This window comes from Caenorhabditis elegans, chromosome V (assembly GCF_000002985.6).
Source record: "Caenorhabditis elegans chromosome V".
Taxonomy (NCBI): domain Eukaryota; kingdom Metazoa; phylum Nematoda; class Chromadorea; order Rhabditida; family Rhabditidae; genus Caenorhabditis; species Caenorhabditis elegans.
Window position 1 is genome coordinate 8,986,367 of NC_003283.11, and position 24,866 is coordinate 9,011,232.

Below are 24,866 nucleotides of genomic sequence, written 5' to 3' on the forward strand. Positions count from 1 at the left end.
TGTAACTTTTGGTTTTAAAAATTTCGAAATTGCCAAATTGATATATTGAAGTCTGACCAAAAACAGTGGTTTCTTCATTTATCCATCCAAGATGAAGGTTGAAGATACACCCGCCCCATCTAAATTTGATAAACTTTCTGTCAATTATTGACATTATTCACTGTTTACAAGTTTTACCTAATTTCATAGATCTATTAAACTCTTCAATGGAAATATTATCGTTTATTTATTTTGATTTGATTTGTGAAAAAGTGCAAAAAAACATTAAAATGGATTAGAGAATTGTTATACACCTTCGTCTATGTGCTCAATCGCGAAGTGACGACATCAGTTTGATGGTGCACTTTCTTGCATCTTTCCGCATTTGAACAGATCTGAAAAAATATTTTTTATTAAAAAAATAAATTTGATATCAAATCTGGACCTTTGACAGCAGTTCTGAAATCTTCGATTACGTAGATAATTATAAATTGATCAACTGGAGGGTAGATTGCAAGAGTCGCCATAGCGATATTATCATAAGGACCAAATCCGACTCTGAACATTGGAGTCATGAAGAGAAGAAAAACTGGTATGTACATGAAGATTATGGGAATGACAGACTGTAATTAGAATACGTAATTATATGCTGAAAAATTAAATGTTTACTTGAATAATCAATGCTGCCATTAGTTGTTTTTGAAGGTTGGCGGTGCGAGAACTCAAACGATTTTTGTGCTCGCCAAGTTTTTTACAACAACTGTACCCGCAGAAGCACATCGTAGAGACAGAAAAAATCTGGAAATCGAAATTTGTAGAAATATTTCAGTAGTTATTAATACTTACTAGACCACCACAGAGAATGAACATCGTAATCCAATCTGCTCGAGGCTTCTTGCAGTCATTGAACTTTTTACAAACATAATAGTTTGGTCCGTTATACACTATTTCTTCCATTGTTAAAGCAAAGTATTGTAGAAAATCTTCGCTAAAGAACACATCTTTCCAAAAATTTACAAAAGTTCATCTCACCGGAGTTCATTTGTTAGATGTTCACGTTCTGGGAAGGTCCAGTATTTTAAATAAGCCATTGAAAAACCAGAAATCGTCGAACCAACCACCCAGAGCATTAAGTACCATCCTTTGAAATTTTCCAGCTTACCAGCACTGAAATTACTTTAAAAAAATCCAAACGTTACATACGGTGACTTACTCGCAAACAACGAAGTAGCGGTAAATAAAATGCAAAACAAGAATTAAAATCAAGGTGAAGTAAATTCCGCAAAAATCAACTGAAATAATGTTTTTTAGTTTAAAATTTCTTGATACAAACATACTGAGAAAGAGCGGGGCAATAGACCGGCTAACATATCCGTGGTAGAAGTTGAAGACGACAAATGAAGTATCAGTACTGTGTGCCTTCATGCCTGAAGTGAAGCTTAAGAAAGAATATACCATCTCAACGATAGTATAGGAAAACATCAAACGTCGATAATCTCCATAAGATGGACTTGCTTTATACGTGAGCATGTACAAAAGCATCGAGTTTGATAACGTTGCAACGCCGACTCCTGATTGTTCGCAAAGAGACGTAAGAGTTAACATCCATTTCGCACTCATCTTAGGCTCAAGACTGCTATGAAATAATTTTGAACGCGATAAACTAACAATTCCGCTTTGACGTTTGGGAATTACTATACAATCGGTACCCAGAATAACTGATTACAATATATTTTCCAATAATATTTTTCTAACATGTATGTCTAGACAGTCTCTGACAATCAAAAAACCATGTTTGAATTTTCCCGTGAGGTCCAGACACTTGGTAAGTTTTGGGGCAGAGACCCATCTACATCTTTCTCAAGGAAACGATGTTTGTGGAATGAAAATGGAGAGACAGTCTATTTCAATGATTCCATAGACTTCTAATCCAACACGAACAAAATGGGAATGTACAGGAACATAATTGAAACTTCGGCCGGATGACGTAAAATAAGACATTATAACCGGTTCTACCGAGTACCTGAAATTCGTATTTCTTGAGAAACCGATGTTGACTTGGCACATTTTCATACTAGATATATCTTGAGAATTCTTCAACCAACTGCACGTTAAATATATGTAGAATTAAAAAATACAATAATTATCGAGAATTCACTTTTTTGGCAAGTGGTATTCACAGCAATTGTCGAATTCTGAAAATATGGCATTTGCAGTGTACTGAAAACAAATCAATGGCTTACAATTTGGAATAATATACCTTCTAGACTGAAAATACAATAACAGCGTCCATTATAAAGAAACCGGCAAAAATTGTAAATTTTCAGAACTTCCTACTGCAGAAAGATTATTGCTTCTCACGAATTTACAAAACTTGACAATTAAAAATTTGTTTCAACTCACTAGGGAAGGGTCGAAAGGTCTGAAGGTGCCAGCGGCTTTTTGAACGAAACATGTTTCATTCGAAAGTCCATGTTTAGAAACGGTGAAATGTAAATTTTTAGCTGCGAAATTTCAGATCTGAGCTCAGGGTGAGCATTCAAAGATGCTCACAGCAGCACTGTCGGCGCACTCTCGGCGCAATATTGGGGTGTCGGTGAGGGCTGTGGAGGTGGTTTTAAGGAAAATATGTGATTTTTAGTCTATTTTACTCTTTTTGTATGTCTGGAACTAGTTCCAAAGCTTTTGGAAAAAAAACATTTTTTTGAAATTTTTTCAAAACTTCTTTTGACTTTCACAGTTAATAGACAATTCTTAAAATACTGAAATAACACCATTTTTAATGCGGTTCCAGCTTTTTTCGACTAGAAAAAAGTAAATTTTCATGTTTTTTTACGAATTGGACCTTAACTTTGGGATATGCTATCTTTGTGATGAGCCACAGCCATGGTAAGTGATCAACTACAAAGTTGTAGAAAAAATTCTCTGTTTAATATTTTGTTAGTTGGTCAGTTTTTGATATCATCGACTTTCACAGACTAATATAGCTTTGAAACTGGACAATTTTTAAATGTAAACTGCATACACGAGAATGCTCTTTTTTCCGCGTGGAGTACTAATATAAAAAATTACCAACTAACAAAATATTAAACAGAGAATTTTCTACAACTTTGTAGTTGATCACTTACCATGGCTGTGGCTCATCACAAAGATAGCATAGCCCAAAGTTAAGGTCCAATTCGTAAAAAAAATATAAAAATTTACCTTTTTCTAGTCGAAAAAAGCTGGAACCGCATTAAAAATGGTGTTATTTCAGTATTTTAACAATTGTCTATTAACTGTGAAAGTCAAAAGAAGTTTTGAAAAAATTTCTAAAAAAAATTTTTTTGATAATTTTTTCATGCTCTGTGTAGATTTCAAAAAAAAATTTTTTCAAAAAGCTTTGGAACTAGTTCCAGACTTACAAAAAGAGTAAAATAGACTAAAAATCACATGTTTTCCTTAAAACCACCTCCACAGCCCTCACCGACACCTCAATATTGCGCCGAGAGTGCACCGACAGTGCTGCTGTGAGCATCTTTGAATGTTCACCCTGAGCTCAGATCTGAAATTTCGCAGCTAAAAATTCACATTTCACCGTTTCTAAACATGGGCTTTCGAATGAAACATGTTTCGTTCAAAAAGCCGCTGACACCTTCAGACCCTTCCCTAGTCAGTCTACCTACAACAAACTATTTATATAAATTTTCTGAAAACACTCCATATCTTATTGCATCACACATCTGCAAAAATTCATTCAAAGACTGAAAAACGTCAACGTCATAACTGACTGCTGAAACTGGTATATTGTTCCTTCACAATTCGTCATGCTATAACTAGGCTACACTTACTCCAAGGTCCTCAATTGGCCAACTTCAAAACATGCATCATCCTACCTGTCGTTTCTTTTTTTCAAACTCTCTTCTTTCTTCCATTTCCTCAAAGTTCAGTTCCAATTCCTAATTTCCTGTTTTAAATGAATGGCCTTTCAAAGGTCACTCAACTTCCTCATTATAAACCAAGTTGAGTGCAAAGGTTTTGACTGCATCGAACGTTTCTTGCTTTGTTCTATTGATACATTGATTCTTTTGAAATTTCTTATCTTTTCTAAAATAAATACTAGGATCATACCAACAAACACAGTCTTGAGTATTCTTCAAAAATTGTAAACAAGTCATAAGACCTCGTTCGCCGAAAACGTCCTTCACTTACTTGCCATCGGATTTCCCATCTTTTGTTGAACCAGAAGACTCGTATTGCTACCTCACCCTCCATTTTGAATACTTTTCCAACTATGAAGCCTACCACTAAAAATATTTTAATTGGTCTATCAATTGTAATCACTGTTATTTTAATTGTTCTTCTCATTTCATTTGTTGTTATTTACGCTATGAATGTAGTTGAACGTAATGAAGATCACAAAAAGTTAGGACATTGTGTTCCTGTAAGTTCAAATATTTGAGATGCAATATAAAATTTTTTTAAGTTAATTGACTCTGCAATCAAACTGGAAAACTCATTCAACTCCACACATGGATTTTTAGAAAAACCTACAGAATACAAAGCCCTCGCTGATCAATGTGATAAAGCAATAGTGAGTAAAATTATATTGCACTCAACCATTGATTTTTATATTTAGAGTTGCGTTGGAGTTGTAGACTCGCATGTGTCAGCCGATATACTGCATACATTCTCTTCTTGCCAATTTTATGTATTCTACAACCAAGATTTTGCAGACTGTGCAAACAAGGTTTTTTTCAGTCCTTTAAAAATATTAACTATGCTTACTTTTTCAGCTATTCGACAAGAGGAACGAAGAAAAAGCTTGCTTGCATACTCTATTCAATGATTTTCATGGAGTAGGTTATCGATTTTTCAAATTTGAATATTTGAAACCTTTGTTTCTAAAATCTTCCAAGAAGTTGAACTCAAATTCAAGATCTTGAAGACTTTTCCATTCAAAAAATCAAAACACTAATCACTTTATTTATAATTTTATAAAACTTAGACCAGTAAGGAAAAATGCTTGAAATGGAATGATATACAAGAATGCATAAAAACACAGATCAGCACCATTTGTGGCGACGATATGACGAGACGTTATGAGAAGGTTAGTAGAGGATATGCGAACGAAATTTATTTCAACTGTTTTTTTCTATTTCTCAGCATCACTTTCTATTTCAGGAGGCCGCAAACCTTCGTTCATCGATCTGCATCGGCAGTGTTGAGAAAGACTGAATCGTTTTTTTGTAACGGAAATACAGTGTATTATAGTTAAAATAAATTATTTCTTCCTTTTCTGAATTTTTTTTTTGAGAAAAAGCATCTGGGAAATCTGTAGAGATTAGTTGCAAGTTTTAGTTTTCCCATTGTTTGTATTTTTTCAACTACCGGGAATCAATGAATTGAATTCACCGTCCACACTTGCTAGAAATTATATAAAACCTTCGCAATATCTTCATTTGACCATAAGACTTATTCATTAAAATTATTCCTGAAGATTTCAGTTCTGTAGTAGAATATATTTTTCCTGTAGAATATAAAAATATAAAAATGGCATGCCTATGTGCTGCTCAGCTTGTCTGTTGGATTTGCCTATTTTTCTCTATTATACTGTTCATTGGATTCATATCCGCTGTGTGGGAAGCAACAACTTCAAGAAGTGATTTTTGTACGAGAGCACAGCTATCTACTGGTGTCGAATGCACAAAAGTGAGTATTTTGTGAAAATTTTGAAGATTTTGTTAGAATAATTCAATACTGAAACCAAAGTTGAAACTGAAAAATAACCTAAAAATGTTTCACTATTTTCATTTTTTAAATGCTAAATTTTCCAACATCCTTAAACATTAGTTAAAAGAAATTCCCATTACCAGTTTTTCAGAAAATCCGAAATCTCGAATCGTCTTTAATGAAAATCAACAAAACAACCCGATTCTTACGACCACCGTTCGAATACCGAGAAGTCGTCAAGCATTGTAAAAAAGCAGAGGTATTGTTACTATCAGTTGCACTAAAATGATTCACACTTCAAACATCAAGGACGTTTCACTATTTTCAGAACTGCTTGACCAAAATTACTTGTGAAGATGGACAAGACTTTGTAGCTGATGTTTTAGACACATATCCTGCTTGTCAATTTTTTAAGTTTTTCTCAGAAGATTTCGAGAAGTGCGCGGAAAAAGTGAGAAACTGTATCTGAGTTTAAGTTCTAAATTTTTTTCAGTTAATCACAACAGCAAAGAACAGTACCTGCTTGGACACATTATTTAATGCAAAATACTTGGTAGGCAAAATTAAAAAAAAATTACCAAAAAAAGTGCTGTTGAACCGAATTTCAGTTTTGAAATAAGTTTTGGCTTAAGTATATTGAATATCATTCAATCATCTTATGGTTGCGGTATTTTTTAACAGAAAATATTACAGAAAAAATAACTACCATGCTTGATCTTTACAATAGAAACTATTATTAAAATGCCTGAATTAAATTTTTCAGGCAAAATTAGACAGATGCCAACAATGGCAGGATATTCAGCCATGCGTCTATGATGCAATATTTGATGAATGTGATAAAGATGGGAATTCTACATTTTTAGTGACTCGATATTCTGAAGTAATTCCCCATTTCCATCTGAGATTAACTTCAACAATTGTTTTTTTCAGGTTGCTCCTGACTTCTACAGAGCAATGAACTGTGAGCCTAAGTTTCAGAGGATTGATACAAATGACATTGATTATGAGATAATTGGCCTTGTTGGGCAATGAGTTTTTATTATTTTAGATTTAAATTACTGTTTTCTTCAAGTTAATATAATTGTAGATTGGGAAATAAAAAGGAGAAATTCCAAATTCTACATTGTCTGTAAATAAGTTGGTTTTTCAAATCTCGAAAATCCTATAAATTATTTTTTCTTTTCATCCTCTCACTTTTTACTCTCATCAACTTGACGCCTGACTGGACACGCACAGTCACAGTTGAAAAATGTTCAAAACATTGTATCGATCTGATCAAATTAGCTTGTTAGGCGGTCCTTCAATTCTTTCGTTCCCTCCCAATTTTGTCAACATTTGAACTAATTCACGCGCATTCTCAATCAAAAAGACGCGCACTCCGTGGTTTCCCAATAAAATGGTTCTATTGTGAATGTCTTCGTTTCTTTTAGTATTTTGATTCGTTTAAGCTTCTTTCTCGATAACAAGTCTAGAATTGGTTTCGCCTGACTGATGAAAGACAATTTAAATTGGGCGGTGAATAGGGACAGAATGGGGCGTTCTGTTAATTAGGTGATCATTGCGGTCATCTGACTGAGACGACTAAAAGAAGTCCTGAAACTGTACTGAGTGAATATTTTCTTATCCACAACGTTTATATTGACTATTTCAGCAACTATCTTCTTGTGTTTTTTTTTTTCAGAAAAACAATTTCGATCTAACTAGTTAGTCTCAATCCTAGTATTTTCGCTTTTAAAAGTTATCCAATTTGAAAATTAAAGTAAAATTTATTTCACAGATGAAATATTTTTTCAAATCTCGAAAATACTCAAACTCTGTTTATCCACTTGCCAAAACGAACAAAGTTGCAGTATGAAAAATTCTAAAAATATATTCGTTTATATGTATTATTTATGTACTTCTTTTGAGAGGATATTATTTTCGTTTAAATATGTCGTAAAATTTCTTTCCGGACAATGCTTTTTTAAACTTTTTGTTTTATTAGAAGCGTTTTTACTGGAAACATGCTTTTAAAAAAGTCAAATTCTACTCATATGACGTAAAATATATGTACTAAATCAAATTGAAACAATCTGAAGATATGTGGGCGTGACCAGGTCGAACCAAGTCAGGCGATCAGGTTCCGATATAAACTGTTCTTGATTCGAAATTGAACGAAAATTGGACGAAACACGTAGAAATCGTTGAAATCAGAAATCACATCATTCAGTAATTACGAGTGTGAACAGTTAAGAGTCTAAGTTCTTGAATTCCACAACTATTTAGTTTTTTGGTGTTAATTCTATTAACCTCTATCGGAAATCACGTGCCTATTCCTCTATTCTTGCTGTTGATTCGAATCGAGGGTTCAAAAGCCTATATCGGTTGCATCAGTGCCGTCCTTGCTGCCCTATCAATTTTTCACTTTCTTCTTCTTTTTGTCGTAACCTTCGGAATAGCCACTACAGCAGCCGACCCCTTTCCGTTTTCCTGATTTGATTTGATTGATAGTGAATGGTTTTTCATCCTTTTATTTCTCATTCTTTGATTTCCTTTTGAGTTGTTAAAACGGTTAGCAAAGGAGTTTAGGAACTTCTTAAGATGAGTAACCATCTGATTATAGGGAACAAATGATTTGATATGGCACGAGGCTAGTTTAAGTTTTTTTCGATTAAAATAACCTTGAATTCTTTGACTCCATTTGGAAAACTGTTTATTGCATTTGTTTCCGTTCATTCTGACCAGTACGTCGGTTTACTGTTAAACTTATTGTTCCGTACCGTTCTGTTGAATAGCCATTGTGTTCTGATCGGCACAAAAATAAACTTTACACTTTTTATCACATGACCCCAAATCAAAAGTTCAACCCATCAATTCTATATTTTAAAAATCATTTTGTCAGATTCGATATTGAAAAACAATAAATAATACGATATTACTGAAAACATTTAACATACATTTTTATTTAAAGACAGATGATTTTGATGTCAAATTTGTTTCATTTATTTCCGCGTTCCAATTTCTTTCAAGGCCTACTCGTTCTCAAATTTTATTTTATTTTCAGAATGAAGAGATCGAGCAAATTATGTTTAATCATAAACCTTTCATGTTGTGCTTGCATTCTTATCATAATTGGTTCAATTGTGGCAATTTACATGTTCGGACTGCAAGCTAAAATGCCAGATCCTGGGTACTGTACGCGGCAGCATGCAACAATTGCAATGGAATGCGCAAAGGTGGGTTTGGAATTGAGGACAACTCAGGGATCTGAAAAATAATGCCAAAGTAAATATGTACTGTTTCTAATTGATTTTTAAAAAATTAATTGAAAAAAAAGAAAATGAGAATTGCGTACATCTGCTTCGTGCGAACACTAGGAAGTAAAATGTTCAGAAAGTAAGGGGTACGCAAGCATGCCTGTAGCCGTCCAAACCACAAATACCGTGAAAAATGAAAACTATGCTGCTAAATTTGGAACATTTGAAAAGATAATTTTTATTCTGTTTGTCAAGTTAAGCAATTAACATTTTGCACCTAGATATTCTTTTCAGAAAGACGACGAACTTGGTGCAGCTGCCGCTAGTCTTAATCACACACAATTCCTCCTTCAAAGACCGGAACATTATGAATCTCTGGGTGGACTTTGCTTTGTCACTCTGGTAGATTTAACCGTATCTATTCAAATTTAATATTTCCCTATTTTAGCAATGTGCGCGAGAAATCAAGTGCCGAGCAATCAGAAACATTCTAAATGACATCAGCATCTGTGGATTTATCTATTACTACACAAAAGAGTTTTCAGAGTGTGCAGAAAAACTATACGTAAAGAGAAATGAAATTCCATGCATTGGAGAAATTTATAATGAAAACAAGAGGGTTTGTCAGATTTATTAAACCTAAAATTATTAAAACAAACTTTTAGACTCCTAAAGAAGCTTGTCAAAAGTGGAAGTCGATCAATCCATGTGTGAAAGAAGCCATCCGAAATGAATGTGATGACAAACTTGGAATCCTCCAGTTCAAATGGGAGCAGGTTTGAAGAAAAACTGAGAATTCTGAAATTTACCTATACGTTTCAGAAATCCCACAAAGCCAACAGTATTTATTGCGAGGAAGACCGAAGGATCACATTTGGATCTGAAGAGAATGAAAATTAAATGTTCTTGATAGTCTCTGATTCCCTTTCTAATTGACCGGTAATAGTATTAATTCGTTTGTCAGTAGGATGTTTTGTGGTGTCTCCTTGTTTCTTCGTTTCATCAGTACAAAATTGAAAATAATACCAAAAACTATGTATACTTGAACTAAATAATTTTTGTCTGATTCGTTAAGTAGGTGTATCTAAAAAATGAAGATATGATTTTTGTTGTCTAAGTTTGTCTGTTCATCAATTTGATCCACGGCTATCTTTTACAATTTTTCAAAATCGTTCATATCTAGTGACACAGGTTACATTTTTTTGGTGAAAGAATAGAAATATCAAGAATCATACGATCAGGACAATCGCACCGAGAACATTGATTATTAAACAATTATTTTATGTCTTCTGCTTTTGAACAAAATTTTATTGGAAAAATTGTATGCCATTAAAAAATTCACTTTGAACAAGTTTTATTTTAAAAAAAAATTTTTACGCCTTCCAACCAGACAAAAATGCCTACATGAGCATATATTTGCAAAAAATAATTCAAAACACACATTAATTTTAAAATTGGTACTTTTCCGATTTCTGCTCCCCCCCCCCCCCCCCCAAAATGTTTTTTTTTAATTTATAATACTTAAGTACCTTAAAATTAATCTACAAAAATTTTTGAGTCATTCAATCAAACGAAATATAAAATACCAATAAGCCTATTCTGGCGCCCCCGGAAATGGACCTACTCAAAATAATCTGTGATTTTTCTAATTTCAAATTTGTTATCTTGCTATGATTTCATGATATTATTAAAGATTTGGGAAATAATTCATTAAAAAAAACATGCTCAGGTTTAAACAAATTCTTAAGGCATTCTCCTCCAACTCTCCAAAGTTCTACGCCCACCTTTACAAAACCTATGTAGCTCCTATCATGAATTATTGCTCTGAAATCTATGCTCCCTCCCCAAACTCATTGCTTTCAGCAAAATTTGAAAAACCTCTTAGGCACTTTACGAAGATCGTTCTTCAAAGGTGTAATACGAAATTCCGCTCTTATGAAAACCGACTGAGTATAATGGAACTCCACTCCACCAGACACAATATAATTAAGGCTCAATTGAAATTACTCTATAGACTTTTAACAGGTACTTCACATTTTTTTAACCTTACAAGGGATCTCTGACTTTAGCATGACATAGTATTTTTTCGATAAAAGAGTGAAAATAATGATCCCTCCGAAAAATTTAGCTGCCCCGGTCCAGGCTTAGCAAAGTTATGACGTTTTGAAAGTGCCGAAAAAAATTCCTTGACCAAACCCCAGCAAAAAAACTTTCAAATTTTCAAAAAAAATTTTTTTTTTCTAAAAATCGATAAAAACTGTTTTAACTTATCCAAAAATGTGAAAAACATATATCATACACGTTTTTTCTCCACACGGACAAAAAACCACATTGCTTGATCTACATATCTTGAGTAAAATTCTGAAAAGTACATTTTCTTGTAGATTAATTTGTGGGTTTTCTTGAGAGTTATGAGCTAAAACTTGCATGGCATATGTTTTTCACTGTTTTGAATCATTTGCAAACATTTTTCCCTCTTTTTAGAAAAAATTTTTTTTTGAAAATTTTGAAATTTTGTATGGAGTTGTTTTAGTCACTTTCAAAACGTCATAACTTTACTGAACCTGAACCGGGGCAGCTAAATTTTTTGGAGGGATCATTATTTTCACTTTTTTATCGAAAAAATACTATGTCATGCCAAAGTCAGAGATTAAATTTTTCGACTTACCTTGTTAGACAATTTGTTACTTTCTCTAGTTCAAATAGGCATCCAATGATTATAGTTAGAAAGGACAAATTCTCCACGCATTTCTTTTCACATATCATCCCTGTTTGGAACAATTTGTTCAAAAATGTGACAGTTTTTATGTCCCCATTCCAGTTCTCTGATTTTATCAATCACAACATTTCCCGGTGCTAGCTTTACTTCTACCACATTGGTCTTTCTCTCCCATTCGCCTCTTCCTATGTAATTTTTTTTTACTCGAGTTGAACTCTTTTAGGGTTCGTCTCGTTTTATTCGTTTATTTAACAAATTTCTTATGTTGTATTGCTCTTGATTTTTCTTTTTTTTTAAATATAAACTCAAATTCAAATTCAAAAAATCAGTATCTCAAAATTTATTTCCAGTTTTTTGAGAGGGTTAGCATAGGAGTTTGACCGCTATTTCGGGATGTTATGAATGTTTGGTTGGAACGTGTATTAGAAACACCGAAGTAGTTTTTTTTTCGATCAACAAAAGTCCATGAATCAAGAGAAATCATGAATCTATTTATTTATTTTCCAAATCATATTTGAAAGTTTTTGACTAGCAGGTGATAAAAAATACACAAACCTTCAAGCGTTAACTATATTATTCAATGTGAATGTCGACCGATCTTAATATTGAATTCGTTGTACCAAATTATGTATCTCATCACTTTTATGTTTCTGGAGTTATTTCAATATTTGCTAACATATTTATAAGTTACTTATTGTATTTTAAAGGGAAAAAGCTTGAAAAATTTCGATAATATCTTCTCACCTATCAGGTAATTCAAAGAAATAAAATAATTACCATGATTTTGAAGATTTTTTGTGCAATTGGTGATCTACATTTATCTGTATTCATGCAACCTATTGGTTTATTTCCAATAACGGCAGGCTACAGTAACGGGCTTTTGGGACAGGTTTTATCAGTTCGTGTCGATATTCAAATGGTATTTCCCTATTTTAGTCTATTTTTAATAAAATAACTTACAAGGGAAGTCTTTGAGGGGGTCCGTAGATTTGGGGTTCTCATATTGAAATTCCGATAGAAGAGTGTTAGTTATGATCTCTCCAAAAAATTTAGCTGCCCCGGTCAAGATTCAGCAAAGTTATGACGTTTTGAAATTTCAGTTAAAAACACCATTGAAATCCACTGTCTTACCATGCAATCCACGCAAATCTCAGCTTGCGTGACCACCGAAAATGTGACACCCACCACATTGAGTTGAAAAATTTCCTCGGTGGCCGAGTTGGGAGTGCGCGGGTCTGATAAGATTTAAGCTTTGGTTCGATTCCTTCTATTTTTGAAATATTTTTGTAAGTTGAATAAAGTTGTAAAACAACTCATTCAAACATTTTTGCGCATTTTTAAAGTGATTTTATTCTTATTCGGGAACCTAGAATCATTGTCCGCACTTTTTAGAAATTTTTTTTTTTTTTCATTTTTGCTCAAAATTTCTTGATCAACTCCAAGCAAAAAAATAAAAAAATTTCATTTTTCTAAACAATTATGAAATTGCTATGTTGTTGTTCAGAAATGTATGAAACGTACATTACACAAGTTTTAACTCTCTATTCGCAAGTAAACCGTCGAAATGATCTACATCTCACGAACTTTGTGCAAAATATTTAACCAACTTTGAAGTTGCATAACTTCGTTGAGATAAATTATTTTGAAAAATGATCAACTAACAAAATGTTTGTTGAATAACAGTGAACAAAGTTTTAGTTATAAACTTTTTGATACCTTCAGCCACCAAAAAGTTGTGACCGTTTTCCAAAACACAATGTTAATAGAAAAACTAGCCAAATGCCAACCTTGTTTTCTTCTTTGTAGCTGGAGGTATCAAAAAGTTTATAACTAAAACTTTGTTCATTGTTATTCAACAAACATTTTGTTAGTTGATAATTTTTCAAAATAATTTATCTCAACGAAGTTATGCAACTTCAAAGTTGGTTAAATATTTTGCACAAAGTTCGTGAGATGTAGATCATTTCGACGGTTTACTTGCGAATAGAGAGTTAAAACTTGTGTAATGTACGTTTCATACATTTCTGAACAACAACATAGCAATTTCATAATTGTTTAGAAAAATGAAATTTTTTTATTTTTTTGCTTGGAGTTGATCAAGAAATTTTGAGCAAAAATGAAAAAAAAAAAAATTTCTAAAAAGTGCGGACAATGATTCTAGGTTCCCGAATAAGAATAAAATCACTTTAAAAATGCGCAAAAATGTTTGAATGAGTTGTTTTACAACTTTATTCAACTTACAAAAATATTTCAAAAATAGAAGGAATCGAACCAAAGCTTAAATCTTATCAGACGCGCGCACTCCCAACTCGGCCACTGAGGACATTTTTCAACTCAATGTGGTGGGTGTCACATTTTCGGTGGTCACGCAAGCTGAGATTTGCGTGGATTGCATGGTAAGACAGTGGATTTCAATGGTGTTTTTAACTGAAATTTAAAAACGTCATAACTTTGCTGAAACTTGACCGGGGCAGCTAAATTTTTTGGAGAGATCATAACTAACACTCTTCTAGAGGAATTTTAGCATGAGAACCCCAAATCTACGGACCCCCTCAAAGACTTCCCTTGTTAGTTGATTACAGACTATACTGTCACTTTTAGCCAGCTTACAAGTAAACAGCTTGAATGTTTGTTTTCTTAAAAAGTATCGAACAATTGGAGATATGAGTGCCCGACTCCAACTTCCTGTTGTAGTGTATAAATTATCGGTTTTTGTTCTTAGTAGCTATCCATTTTTGTTTTCTGGGGCATTCTTTTTGAGTGGCATTCTTCGAGAAGAACAGTTTGAAATCATTAAAAAAGTATAATTTTTAAATACTTCTCAAACAAAATATAGTTTTAGGAGTATCCTTTTTATGAGAAACAATTTCGTTCCCTAAAAAACTTCCAGCTATATATAATGAACTTCTGGATGTCTGTTTATTTTTTTCTTGCAATGTTTGGATGTATCCAATCTGGAGTTACAATTGGGGTTTCTGTTTTACAAATGGTTAGAACACTTCACGAAGTGAAAGCGTTAATATCAAAAACCACGTGGAAAAAACACAAAATAGCAGTACGGAATTTGGCCTTACAGGTGCATTCACACAAGATTCTATATTACACATTTGTGAAATTTCAGTTTCAAAGCTCGTTGATTGGAATTGTGCCAGCTGTTTCTATCGCATTTGTAGTCGTTATACCCACAAAATATGAAAGATCATTGGACTCTTTTCAACATTTAACACTTTTTGCTTTTTTGTTCATTGGTATGTTCGTTAAAGTTGCAAAAACTTTTTTTAACCTAGATTATTCGCAGTATTGGAAAGAAAACTTAGAGTTTGTGTCATTTCATAAATAAAAAAAATCATGTTAATCTTTGTCTAACATTTTTTGTATGGAAAACACATACATGATATGAAAAATCAATTCAATTAGACACAACATACAAACAAGTAGGAACAAGTTGAAAGGGTAAATCTCATAACCGGACATGTAATCCCTCATGTTCCGACGCATAGTAATTTTCCTTTCAATCACATTTCCTTTTCTGTCGTGATGGGTGTTATACTACAAGATCAAGTGGCTCTTGTCACAGGTGCTTCCCGTGGAATTGGTAAGTTTTTTTTCCTATACTTATTAAAATGGAGTAAATCAATTAGGACGTGGTATTGCTCTTCAACTTGGAGAGGCTGGGGCTACAGTCTACATTACTGGGAGACGACCCGAACTTAGCGATAATTTTAGGCTAGGATTACCATCTCTGGATTATGTAGCAAAAGGTGAGCCATTTTTAAATGATATTTGATCAAAACATTAAGCTTCCAGAAATTACTAGTCGCGGGGGTAAAGGTATTGCACTTTATGTGGATCACTCAAACATGACCGAAGTGAAATTTCTGTTCGAAAAAATAAAGGAAGACGAAGAAGGGAAACTTGATATTCTTGTCAATAACGTCTACAATTCATTGGGGGTGGGTTATTCTAGTTTTGAGTTTTAATGTCATAGATAAAGAGGAACTGCTTTCTAAGATTATTTCTTGTTCAGAAAGCTACTGAGATGATTGGGAAAACATTTTTCGATCAGGATCCTTCTTTCTGGGATGATATCAATGGTGTTGGACTGAGGTAGCTTTTTGATCAATGATGGTTTGTGAACTATGGAAAAGTTGCTCTGACTTTAAACTTCAACATTTCAATGTCATGAATTTGTAATGACTTAAGACAGGTGGAATGGGATTAATTTTTGTACGAACATATACAATGTTTTTGTATAAGATTCCGAATAAACATATTATTCAAGATAAAATTTCAAAGTTTCAATATCAGTTCATCTATAATTGAATTCAGAAACCATTACTACTGCTCAGTGTACGCTGCCAGGATGATGGTTGAACGACGTAAGGGATTGATTGTAAACGTTGGATCATTAGGTGGATTAAAGTTAGTTACTTTTAAAGCTGTTCAAAATGAAAATTGTCATTCAGATATGTTTTCAACGTTGCATATGGAGCTGGAAAAGAAGCGCTAGCCAGAATGTCAACGGATATGGCAGTGGAGCTGAATGTGATTAAGAATTGAATAGGACTCAGATAATAATGTTATGCTTTCTTTTCAGCCTTACAATGTCTGTGTGGTAACTTTAATACCAGGGCCTGTAAAGACAGAAACTGCAAATAGAACAATCATTGATGATGCGTATAAAATGATTAAAGAAAATCCGGTAGGAGAAAAAGACTATTGTACCATCCTTTTATCACAATTTCCAGGAACTCGAAGAATTCATAAAAGGAGAATCCACTGAATACACCGGAAAAGCACTTGCTCGTCTGGCAATGGATCCCGGGAAACTCAAAAAATCTGGAAAGACACTATTTACTGAAGACCTAGCACAAAAGTACGACTTTTCGGATAAACATGGTGCTGGTATTTTTTCAATATTTTGACCTGTTTTTGCAAATGTATTTTAGGTATGGAACCGCAAAACATTCGGAGTATCCGGACGATTCTCGGGACAATGGGAAAAGAAGAAGTGGCAAAATACATCCCACCACAAATCAAGCTACCAAAGTGGGTAATCTGGCAAAGTGTAAACCGCTTTTAGAGACCAGATGCGAGATGAATGTTTGAAATGAGCAAAAAATCATTTTTCTGTTTTTAAAAATTAATGAATAATTTTTGTTCAATGAAGGAGTTTGTCACATTGGGCATTGCAGTTATGATGATCTTGTTTCCTGCAAAAATTGATGCATGTTTTTTTAATGGCCTTTGATTTAAACGTTGGTTCATAGAGATGAATCTCACATGCATGACTAAGAGATTATTAGTGCATGTGGAACAAGCTTGATAAAGTTTATGATTGAGTTTAGTGCACTAGCAGACAATAGTCTAATCCAACATACCAAAGTAGTCATGGACAATTCAACGAAACACATGGAGCTCATGAACGTGTTGCGTGCATGGCAGTACGACTCCTGTAGTATCAGTTGATCTTTCACTCAATTCACCTGCTGCATTTTTCTGTCTCTATGCAATTGTATTCAGTATGACTAGCCGTTTTCTTAGCTTATTCCAGCTTAATTTTTCTTTCTTAGGTAGCGTCACATGTCAGGCTTTTCATAACACAAATGCCTCTATATAAAGTGAATCTTGCAAATCATAATCTATTAAATTTTGTCACAAAATAAGTTTGCTGTGATTTTTTTGCCTTGTACCAGATGATTGAACTCACTGTAAAGTCCCTACTTGGCGGCATTCTCTTTGCAACATCTTCTATTGGACTACTTTTAAATTTACTTGTGGTTTCACCAGTATTTCAATTAGCTTTTGCTAAAGACAAAAGTTCAATTTATGTGATATCCTCGGTGAATATAATTAACGATATTTTACATCTGCTTATCACGACCTTTTATTTGGCGCCTACTATAATTTTGAACGTATGTCCACAAAGTTAAATAGCTTAAAATCTAAAATTTTAGAGCTTTATATTTTCTGACGAGCGAAATGGTAATCTAACAGTGTTTATTTCATTCATTTTCATGGTATTGTGGTACATTGGAAATATAACACAAATAGTTATGGCAGTGAACAGGTTTTAAACTTCAGGCAAAATTATAAACGCAATTCAATTTCAGATGGGCGGTAATTTGCATTCTCAGATCTTCTATGTTCACAAAGCGGAACTTGATTATATGTTTCAGCTTTACACTAGTTTTCGCTGTTGCTAAAAGTTACATTGTTCAATATGTCTTTCCATGCTGCTCGTAATATTATGTTCTGAAGATTAAAATAACTCACCAGAGCTTTCAGATTTCTTGTGGATCAAACTGTTCTCTCATATTCATATTTTCAAATTGAAAATATTACAAATTACACTGATCACAGCGATATTCCATTAAATGCCTTGAGCTCAATTGTTCCTGTTATCTGCTACTCATGGGTAAGAATAATTACAGACAAAATATAGAAGCCATGAAAATTAATTTTTTTGGACATTTTTGGATGTAGAGCATATTTTAAGTAGTGATCTTAAGATTTTCTACACAATCCGAAGTGCTCATAAATCGATTACTCCTAATATGGCACCAGAACATCAAAAGCGGCAGGGTCGCCAAGAGTTATCGTATGCAATGCAGTTCTGTTTGATTTCCATGTTCTATACGTTTTCCTGGATTATGTTCAGAGTTTTTCCAATTATTTTTGTTGGACGACATATTGAGTGGTTTATTTTAACTTCAATGTGTCATGTATTCAATTGTAGTGCCAACGCGTTTGTATATATTTTGTTTAATCAAGAAGTTTGTCAATCCAATTGTTCGTTGGTTTTAAAATATCGTTGTTTCAGATTCGGAAAATCTTAGCTATGCACAAGTTTCTACGCATTTCTGGAATTGCAACAACTGATTACACCCATTCTCATGAGAATATGTCTAAAGTCAAAACTATAACAATTCCGAGCTCAAGACAAGCGCATTGATTTAATTTAGATGCACACAACTTTTTCTTTTTCTTCTTTTTGAGCACAATATATTTTTTTAAATAAAGTAAAAAGTGGAACTCCAATACGGATAAATTGAAAACAACTAACCACAGTTAACCACAGTCATTCTTCAAAATCGGCCCAACAGCTACATATGTGGCAAACAGAAAAATGTCCGAACCGCCGAAGGAAAATTATTTGGTTTCATTTAATTTCTGTGATTCTTTATTTTCACATTGATCTATTCAAAACTTAAAAAGAGTTTGCGGTTTGAATATTCTACCGATGAAACTTGCTAGCATTTTTGTTTAAATTTTGGTGTTGTTATTGTATGAAACTGCGACGCCTGGGCCGGCGATGGCCTGAAGTTTTCTTTTTTGTTTCTGTTGCCGTATTCCACCTTATGTAAGACACTACGTGTTAGCTACTTCCTTTATGTGAGCCAAATAACAGGAACTGTACATATATTACATTCGACTGTTATTCGTTTTTCTATCATATTATTGAAAAACATCGTGACTTCCTTTTACGTATTAACGGCTTTATAATATAGATATTCTAATTTTGTTACAATGGGAGTTTCTCTGAAGCAGTCACTAGGCTTTTTTATTGGACTTCTTTCTGGAACAAGCTTAATTTTGAATGTTCTTGCACTGATCGCAGTGTTTCGTTTGGCTTTTATTGTTCGAAAAAATCATGTTTATATCATTACATTCTTTAATATTTTGTCAAATGTTATTCAAATGGCATTGGCAACATTTTATCTGGCGCCGACCATAATCACAAGTGTTAGTTGATTTTTTTAAAGCTGAAGCCTGTGTAAAAGTTGTTTCAGTCCTTCCTCGTCAGTACCGAAAAGAAGAGCAAGTGGACATTAGTTTTCGGCTCCGCTTTTTTGTTTTTCTGGTATTTCGAAACATTTACTCAAATTGTGATGGCACTCAATAGGTGACAAAACTAGATTTTCGAAATGAAAACTGTTTTAGATATTTGGTGATTTGTCTGCAAAAACATCATATCTTCACCACTACAACAACCATACTCATTTTCTTGTTTCTCATTCCATTTTCATTTGGACTCATGTACAACTCACAGTACGTGAATCCTTGTTGTTCGTAAGTCCATTAACCATAATTATCCTTGAAGATTCCTGATTCAAAGATTTCTGTTTGACCAAGAATATCTTTCTTACTCCTATTACACATTGGACGGTGTGACAAACTATTCCGATGAATTTGATATACCTCTAAACGCTAGCAGCTCGATAATTTCTGGGTTATGCTATATAAAGGTAAAGTTCGGAAGTTTGTTAGTGTCGCACTGGCGACTTACAGATTTTTTGGACCCAACATAAATCATCACCGATATGCCCAACGTTTGCTGCCGAGCAACTCAAACGGAGAAGAAAAAAAGATATCAGGTCAGTGACTCCTGCCACGTATCGGAAAAAAATCACGCGTCACGTAAATAGGAGGACATTGTTACGCTTTTGTGGAAAAATTACATTGAAATACAGTTCATTTAAAGTTTTAATTTCAGATACGCTATACAGTTTAGTCTCACATTAGTTTTCTACATTTTCGTCTGGGTATTTCTGCGCGTACTTCCCGTAATGCTTGAAAATCGTCATGTTGAATGGTTTATCTTGGTTCCATTTTTCTACACAGTTAACTGTTCTTCAGCAGCTATCATTAACATTGGACTCAACAATGAAGTATCAAATTTAAAAGTAACTGAAAATTTCAAAAGTATAATTTCAGGTTCAAAAGAACTTACTTCCCAAAAGCATATATCCTCTTCTTCAACATTTTGGCCTTACACGGTTCGACGCTCCAACAATCAACGCTACTCTAGCATCTGTGACAATTCAATCAAAGCCGTCTGTGTTACCAGTTGCTATTCGGTTCATTCCTACAAATCAACACCAACCTTTCCGTTCAATTGGAGTTATAAGAGACTAAATTTACACATGTTTTTTTTAACGTTATCATTTAGGTTTCTGATTTGAAACTGTAACTTAACACTAGTTGAATAGATAAATAATCTTTAAATAAATTCAGAAACTTGTGATGTGTATATTGGGTTTATGAGTGATGTGGAAATTGCAGACCGGATAATTATAATTTTTTTAAACAACGAAATTCAAATTTGCTTTCGTCTTACCGATGAAACACCATGATGTGGAAAACATTTTGAACCTAATAATTTAGTGAGTCAAAATAACTTTACATCAATTTCTTCGATCTCTGCAACAACAGAGATCCTATTGCTCTGAATTTCATTAATTATTCAGAATGTCGACATAATTCGTCAATTCATGTTCATAATTCCATGCTAAATCATGTCTCGCACCTCAGAACATCCGGAAAATCTGAAATCTAATAAAGTGTGGACATCAAATTTCAATTTAGAGCACAACTATGAATCCATTCCGTACAAAACCTTGAATAACTCAAAATAACAAAGTTTACAAATTCTCAATGAACTTTGTTTTGTTGAAAAATTTTTGACTCTGCATGAACAAAATACGATCGTTGATGCCAAATTTTCTGATATGTTGCAAGTTGAGTGACTTTTACTATTCGTATAGTTCAAAGAAATCACATTAATGATTACCGTGCTAAGAAATGTTAGCACAGTTTTTTAAAAATTTCATCTCACTTATATTACTAACTCAAAAGCTTCTCGTTTTAAACACATCATGAATTGCAATTGCTTAAGTATCCAGAACAAAGTCATTTTTTTGTCTTCACACGTGTTCAGTGGAATAACGTGAATTGTACTCTTTTTGTCGATTTGGGACCCAGACATAAGCTTTATTCAAAGTACACTAGATTAGTATTCTGTCCGGAAACGCTTTCAGGAACTAATTGTAAAAAGAACTCTTTGTGTTGTCTGACTTATTTCTTTCTTTTGCGCATCAATCTTTTTAGTCTTAGTCATTTTAAAAGATGTAGATCTTTAAGTTATAAAAAATTACAGAACAATGGAGCTCTATGAGCGACAGATAACCGTCATACTCTAAGCTCTCCGGTTTGAGTACATATTTATCATCATTTTAAACAAATATTTTAAGGTTGACAGACTTCGGATTTCAAAAAAATTGTTCCAGACGTCCGAGTTCGCTTCCCAAAGTTTACGGAGTGCCACCTTTTACGAATGTTACTCACAGACACTAAGTCACAGAACACTCAAAACACGTGTACCTACATAAATGTCAACTCTATATTCAGAGCGTATAATTAAATTTGGTATTTCTGTACTTAAATGTGCTCGTCGAAGGCAGATGTTTTAAATATACCAACTTAGCGTGTCTTCGTAACAAATTGGGCCTCGATTTTTGAGAGATGAGCATTTGAACTTAGTGTGATCAAGCTCAAGCTGTACATCTACGACATTGTATCAATTGTTATAAGTTCTTTGCAATTGTGTCTGATCATCATTTTCTTAGAAATGAAACAAAAAAGAACTTAGCACGCCTGAATACAATAGAAAGGGTAAGAATCACAAGGCTTTCGAAGATTAAGATCTAAGTATTTATACACGCCTAAAAATCCAATCTACGGTAATCTTCCATCATTTCTCACTTTGCTTGACACAATTCTCCCGAATGCCTCCACGAGTAATTAGTAGTAGACTTTTTTATGTTAGAAGCGGTTAAGCCTGGAACAGGCATTAGACACTTTTCAATTTAATTTTGCACACCTCCTACCACTTCATCATTTTCTTCCTCTTTTTCAACATCTTCATTATGTATATGTGCAAATAGCTCTTTTGTTTACATTTCATCTGAATCACGTATCCTTTCGAATTTAGACGCCCACTTTTCCGGAATAAGGACTTATTAGGGCGGAATCTTTCTAGAAAATCCAAAAAGAAATATGAAAATTTTGATCCCAGGAATCTATTCGAAGCACTACTCTATTTCTTTTTATAACTTACAATTGTATTTAGAACCATGAAGGATTTTTGGTTTTATTAACTCGTAATTTTTCTTCCTTGCCTTTTTTGGGTTGATTAATTTTTCTATCATGATGTTAATTCTGACTCCAGACTAAAAGATGTTCAAAAAACATGTTTTTCAACAGCTTAAAATTTTATAGCTGAATGAGGGAAAATATTTAAGAAATTTTTATATCCATTGAAAATTAATTTCTTTTCCGTTTTGTTGGAACATCGTTTGGCGTCTGTGGGTTTTCGTCACGATATAATATATTCTTTATTTTTGTGCATACTATTTTAAGCAAACCGAAATTTCCATTTTTAAATTGAATCGCATTAAATATAATTATTTTTGAAAACTTTAGGAACTAAAGCTTTTTTCGGAAAGAAATCATAAAATTTTTTTAAATATTCAAATTTTTCAAAGATCATCGAAATTGAGTTTGATATTATTTCATTTGAACTGCAATTAAATAAATCTTTGTCTTTGTGTGGGTTTTCAATGATAATCTCCGCAATCTGTTCAACTTGTTCAACATAATCAACTTTTTGATATTTTAAGAATGGTTGTTTGGACACTTAAAACATGGCTCGGTTTTGGACTTGGAATTCTTTCATTTTCTGGCTTGATTGTCAATCTGCTCGTTGTCATTCCCGTATTTCGATTGGCATTTCTACAAAACAAGAGTCCGATTTATGTGATTTCTTTCATAAATATCGTTACCGACATTGTGAATGTTTTGATGGCTACATGCTACCTGGCACCGTCAATTATGTTTGAGGTAAATGAAACCGTATGATATTTCAATATTACGTATTTGCAGACTTATTTCTTCACTGAAAATAAAACCGCAACTATCCCAAAATTGATGGGATCTACATTCATGTTCTGTTGGTATCTAACATCAATCACTCAAATTGTAATGGCTGTGAATCGTGTTATTGTGATTTGTTTTAGAAGAAGTGACCTTTTCACTCGAACAAATATATGCAAATTATTTTGCATCATCATTCCATTCTGTTTCTTCTTAATGTATATGGCTCAATATGGAACTCCCTGCTGCTTGTGAGTTTTTGAATATTTTTTATCATATTTATTAAAAACTTCCAGTTTTGTTTTTGATCACGTGGTTCTGTCGTACTCCTACAACCAAATAGATGGTCTTGACAATTATCCAAATATGTTCATAGATCTTCCATTGAATACTACTAGTTCGACAATTGCTACAATTTGTTATGCTATGGTAATATTTTTCATTTACACCCAAAAAAAAACACAATTATTTTGAAGATTGTCTGGACGGTTCGGCAATCAACAAAAGGAATTGCTTCCTCTTTATCTACTCAACCTGGTAGAAGGTCTAGAAAAAACAGAGAAGTGACGTGAGTGTGGAATAAAAAATTCATAACAAATTTTCCATCCAAAAATATATTTAAAAATTATACTTATAAATGAGTTTGTATTTATTTCAGTTACGCAATGCAATTCTGCTTTATCTCAATGTTCTATACTTTCTCTTGGATAACATTCCGTGTTTTCCCAATTGCAATTGGCGATAGAGGACTTGAATGGTTCATTTGTATCTCAGCTGCCGTAACCATCAACAGTAGTGCAAATGCTCTTGTGTATCTTATCAGCAATCAAGAAGTATTGTATTTATCCTTATCATGGAACATTGTCGCAACAAATTAATATTTAGGTATGGCGAAATTTGAAATCGAGTGGCTTGAACATTTTCAACCGTGCGGCAAACTCATCGGATGTTGGAAACAACTCTACAGATGGTCACAGCGTTGTCAGAAACAGTCATAACACAAACACAAATACCAATACTTCTAAATATTGAAGATATTCAGATCTCCGGAAAATATTATATTCTGTATTTTTGTCCGGATAACTTTATTCTACTTAATCAATAAAATATTGTAAATTCAACATAATACTGGGTATCGGAAAGGCTATAATGGTGAAAATAAAATCTATTTTTTATTGGAAGTACATATGATAAATTACAGTTGTTTGCATTTGTCCACTTAAAATCAGAAGCATCCATGAAATATTATTAATAACGATTTTTTCACCTATGAAATGAACATTTATGCACTGTCAGTTTCAGCAGAAACCTTACCAATAAAAACATGAATACATTAAATTCAAAAAACAAAAATGTTTATCCAAGCGGAAATTGTTTCCAGGTCAAACAGTCGAACTGACAAAATAAAAAATTAACAAGCTCATCATAATTAGAGTTTAGTGAAGCATGAAAAATCGAGAGAGCAGTTCGGCCATATATCAAAATATTTTTTTCTGCAATTATTC

The 24,866-nt window shown here is 33.2% G+C and overlaps 8 protein-coding genes and 1 pseudogene across 11 annotated transcripts; 8 read left to right on the forward strand and 1 right to left on the reverse strand.

The window, feature by feature from the left end:
* Positions 1-207: 207 nt before the first annotated feature.
* str-87 (Serpentine receptor class r-10) lies at positions 208-1,838 on the reverse strand. The gene is made up of 7 exons (NM_072921.2): positions 1,317-1,838; positions 1,193-1,271; positions 1,012-1,146; positions 826-967; positions 649-777; positions 425-602; positions 208-374 (listed from the first exon to the last, which is right to left on the reverse strand). Exons 1-7 carry the CDS (start codon positions 1,597-1,599, stop codon positions 328-330), a joined length of 993 nt encoding a protein of 330 aa, NP_505322.1. The 5' UTR covers positions 1,600-1,838; the 3' UTR covers positions 208-327.
* A 2,039-nt stretch (positions 1,839-3,877) lies between these two features.
* Positions 3,878-5,298, forward strand: F59E11.7 (T20D4.11-like domain-containing protein). 3 transcript variants are annotated; one of them, NM_072922.4, is made up of 6 exons: positions 3,878-4,402; positions 4,445-4,552; positions 4,598-4,708; positions 4,755-4,817; positions 4,967-5,068; positions 5,143-5,298. In NM_072922.4, exons 1-6 carry the CDS (start codon positions 4,253-4,255, stop codon positions 5,194-5,196), a joined length of 588 nt encoding a protein of 195 aa, NP_505323.1. In that variant the 5' UTR covers positions 3,878-4,252; the 3' UTR covers positions 5,197-5,298. The 3 variants fall into 3 exon arrangements, with proteins under 3 accessions (NP_505323.1, NP_001360543.1, NP_001360071.1); NM_001373067.1 differs by having other exon boundaries at positions 4,015-4,402; positions 5,024-5,068; positions 5,143-5,249; NM_001373068.1 differs by having other exon boundaries at positions 4,114-4,402; positions 4,755-5,068; positions 5,143-5,251.
* Positions 5,299-5,422: 124 nt separating this feature from the next.
* Positions 5,423-6,807, forward strand: F59E11.6 (T20D4.11-like domain-containing protein). The gene is made up of 6 exons (NM_072923.4): positions 5,423-5,670; positions 5,843-5,950; positions 6,020-6,142; positions 6,185-6,244; positions 6,455-6,571; positions 6,622-6,807. Exons 1-6 carry the CDS (start codon positions 5,512-5,514, stop codon positions 6,721-6,723), a joined length of 669 nt encoding a protein of 222 aa, NP_505324.1. The 5' UTR covers positions 5,423-5,511; the 3' UTR covers positions 6,724-6,807.
* A 1,927-nt stretch (positions 6,808-8,734) lies between these two features.
* F59E11.5 (T20D4.11-like domain-containing protein) lies at positions 8,735-10,034 on the forward strand. Its single transcript, NM_001383364.2, has 5 exons — positions 8,735-8,906; positions 9,222-9,329; positions 9,376-9,546; positions 9,593-9,703; positions 9,750-10,034. Exons 1-5 carry the CDS (start codon positions 8,736-8,738, stop codon positions 9,825-9,827), a joined length of 639 nt encoding a protein of 212 aa, NP_001370764.1. The 5' UTR covers position 8,735; the 3' UTR covers positions 9,828-10,034.
* A 2,198-nt stretch (positions 10,035-12,232) lies between these two features.
* sri-23 lies at positions 12,233-14,986 on the forward strand (annotated as a pseudogene). The gene is made up of 4 exons: positions 12,233-12,397; positions 12,437-12,565; positions 14,229-14,447; positions 14,489-14,986. Coding segments are annotated over exons 1-4 (1,011 nt in total).
* A 122-nt stretch (positions 14,987-15,108) lies between these two features.
* Positions 15,109-16,828, forward strand: F59E11.2 (DeHydrogenases, Short chain). Its single transcript, NM_072926.5, has 9 exons — positions 15,109-15,241; positions 15,288-15,407; positions 15,454-15,599; positions 15,674-15,753; positions 15,976-16,068; positions 16,113-16,191; positions 16,244-16,348; positions 16,395-16,545; positions 16,596-16,828. Exons 1-9 carry the CDS (start codon positions 15,184-15,186, stop codon positions 16,727-16,729), a joined length of 966 nt encoding a protein of 321 aa, NP_505327.2. The 5' UTR covers positions 15,109-15,183; the 3' UTR covers positions 16,730-16,828.
* Positions 16,829-17,305: 477 nt separating this feature from the next.
* Positions 17,306-18,614, forward strand: srx-1 (7TM GPCR serpentine receptor class x (Srx) domain-containing protein). Its single transcript, NM_001307793.2, has 6 exons — positions 17,306-17,561; positions 17,604-17,716; positions 17,760-17,888; positions 17,935-18,064; positions 18,159-18,422; positions 18,470-18,614. The coding sequence occupies exons 1-6, from the start codon at positions 17,343-17,345 to the stop codon at positions 18,599-18,601; spliced, it is 987 nt and encodes a 328-aa protein (NP_001294722.1). The 5' UTR covers positions 17,306-17,342; the 3' UTR covers positions 18,602-18,614.
* A 562-nt stretch (positions 18,615-19,176) lies between these two features.
* srx-3 (7TM GPCR serpentine receptor class x (Srx) domain-containing protein) lies at positions 19,177-20,565 on the forward strand (the record flags this gene model as incomplete). The annotated part of the gene is made up of 7 exons (NM_072928.3): positions 19,177-19,392; positions 19,440-19,552; positions 19,591-19,719; positions 19,766-19,895; positions 19,939-20,024; positions 20,144-20,318; positions 20,365-20,565. 7 exons carry the CDS (start codon positions 19,177-19,179, stop codon positions 20,563-20,565), a joined length of 1,050 nt encoding a protein of 349 aa, NP_505329.2.
* A 2,543-nt stretch (positions 20,566-23,108) lies between these two features.
* srx-2 (7TM GPCR serpentine receptor class x (Srx) domain-containing protein) lies at positions 23,109-24,464 on the forward strand. Its single transcript, NM_072929.2, has 6 exons — positions 23,109-23,328; positions 23,371-23,612; positions 23,658-23,790; positions 23,838-23,929; positions 24,020-24,194; positions 24,247-24,464. Exons 1-6 carry the CDS (start codon positions 23,110-23,112, stop codon positions 24,391-24,393), a joined length of 1,008 nt encoding a protein of 335 aa, NP_505330.1. The 5' UTR covers position 23,109; the 3' UTR covers positions 24,394-24,464.
* Positions 24,465-24,866: the final 402 nt, after the last annotated feature.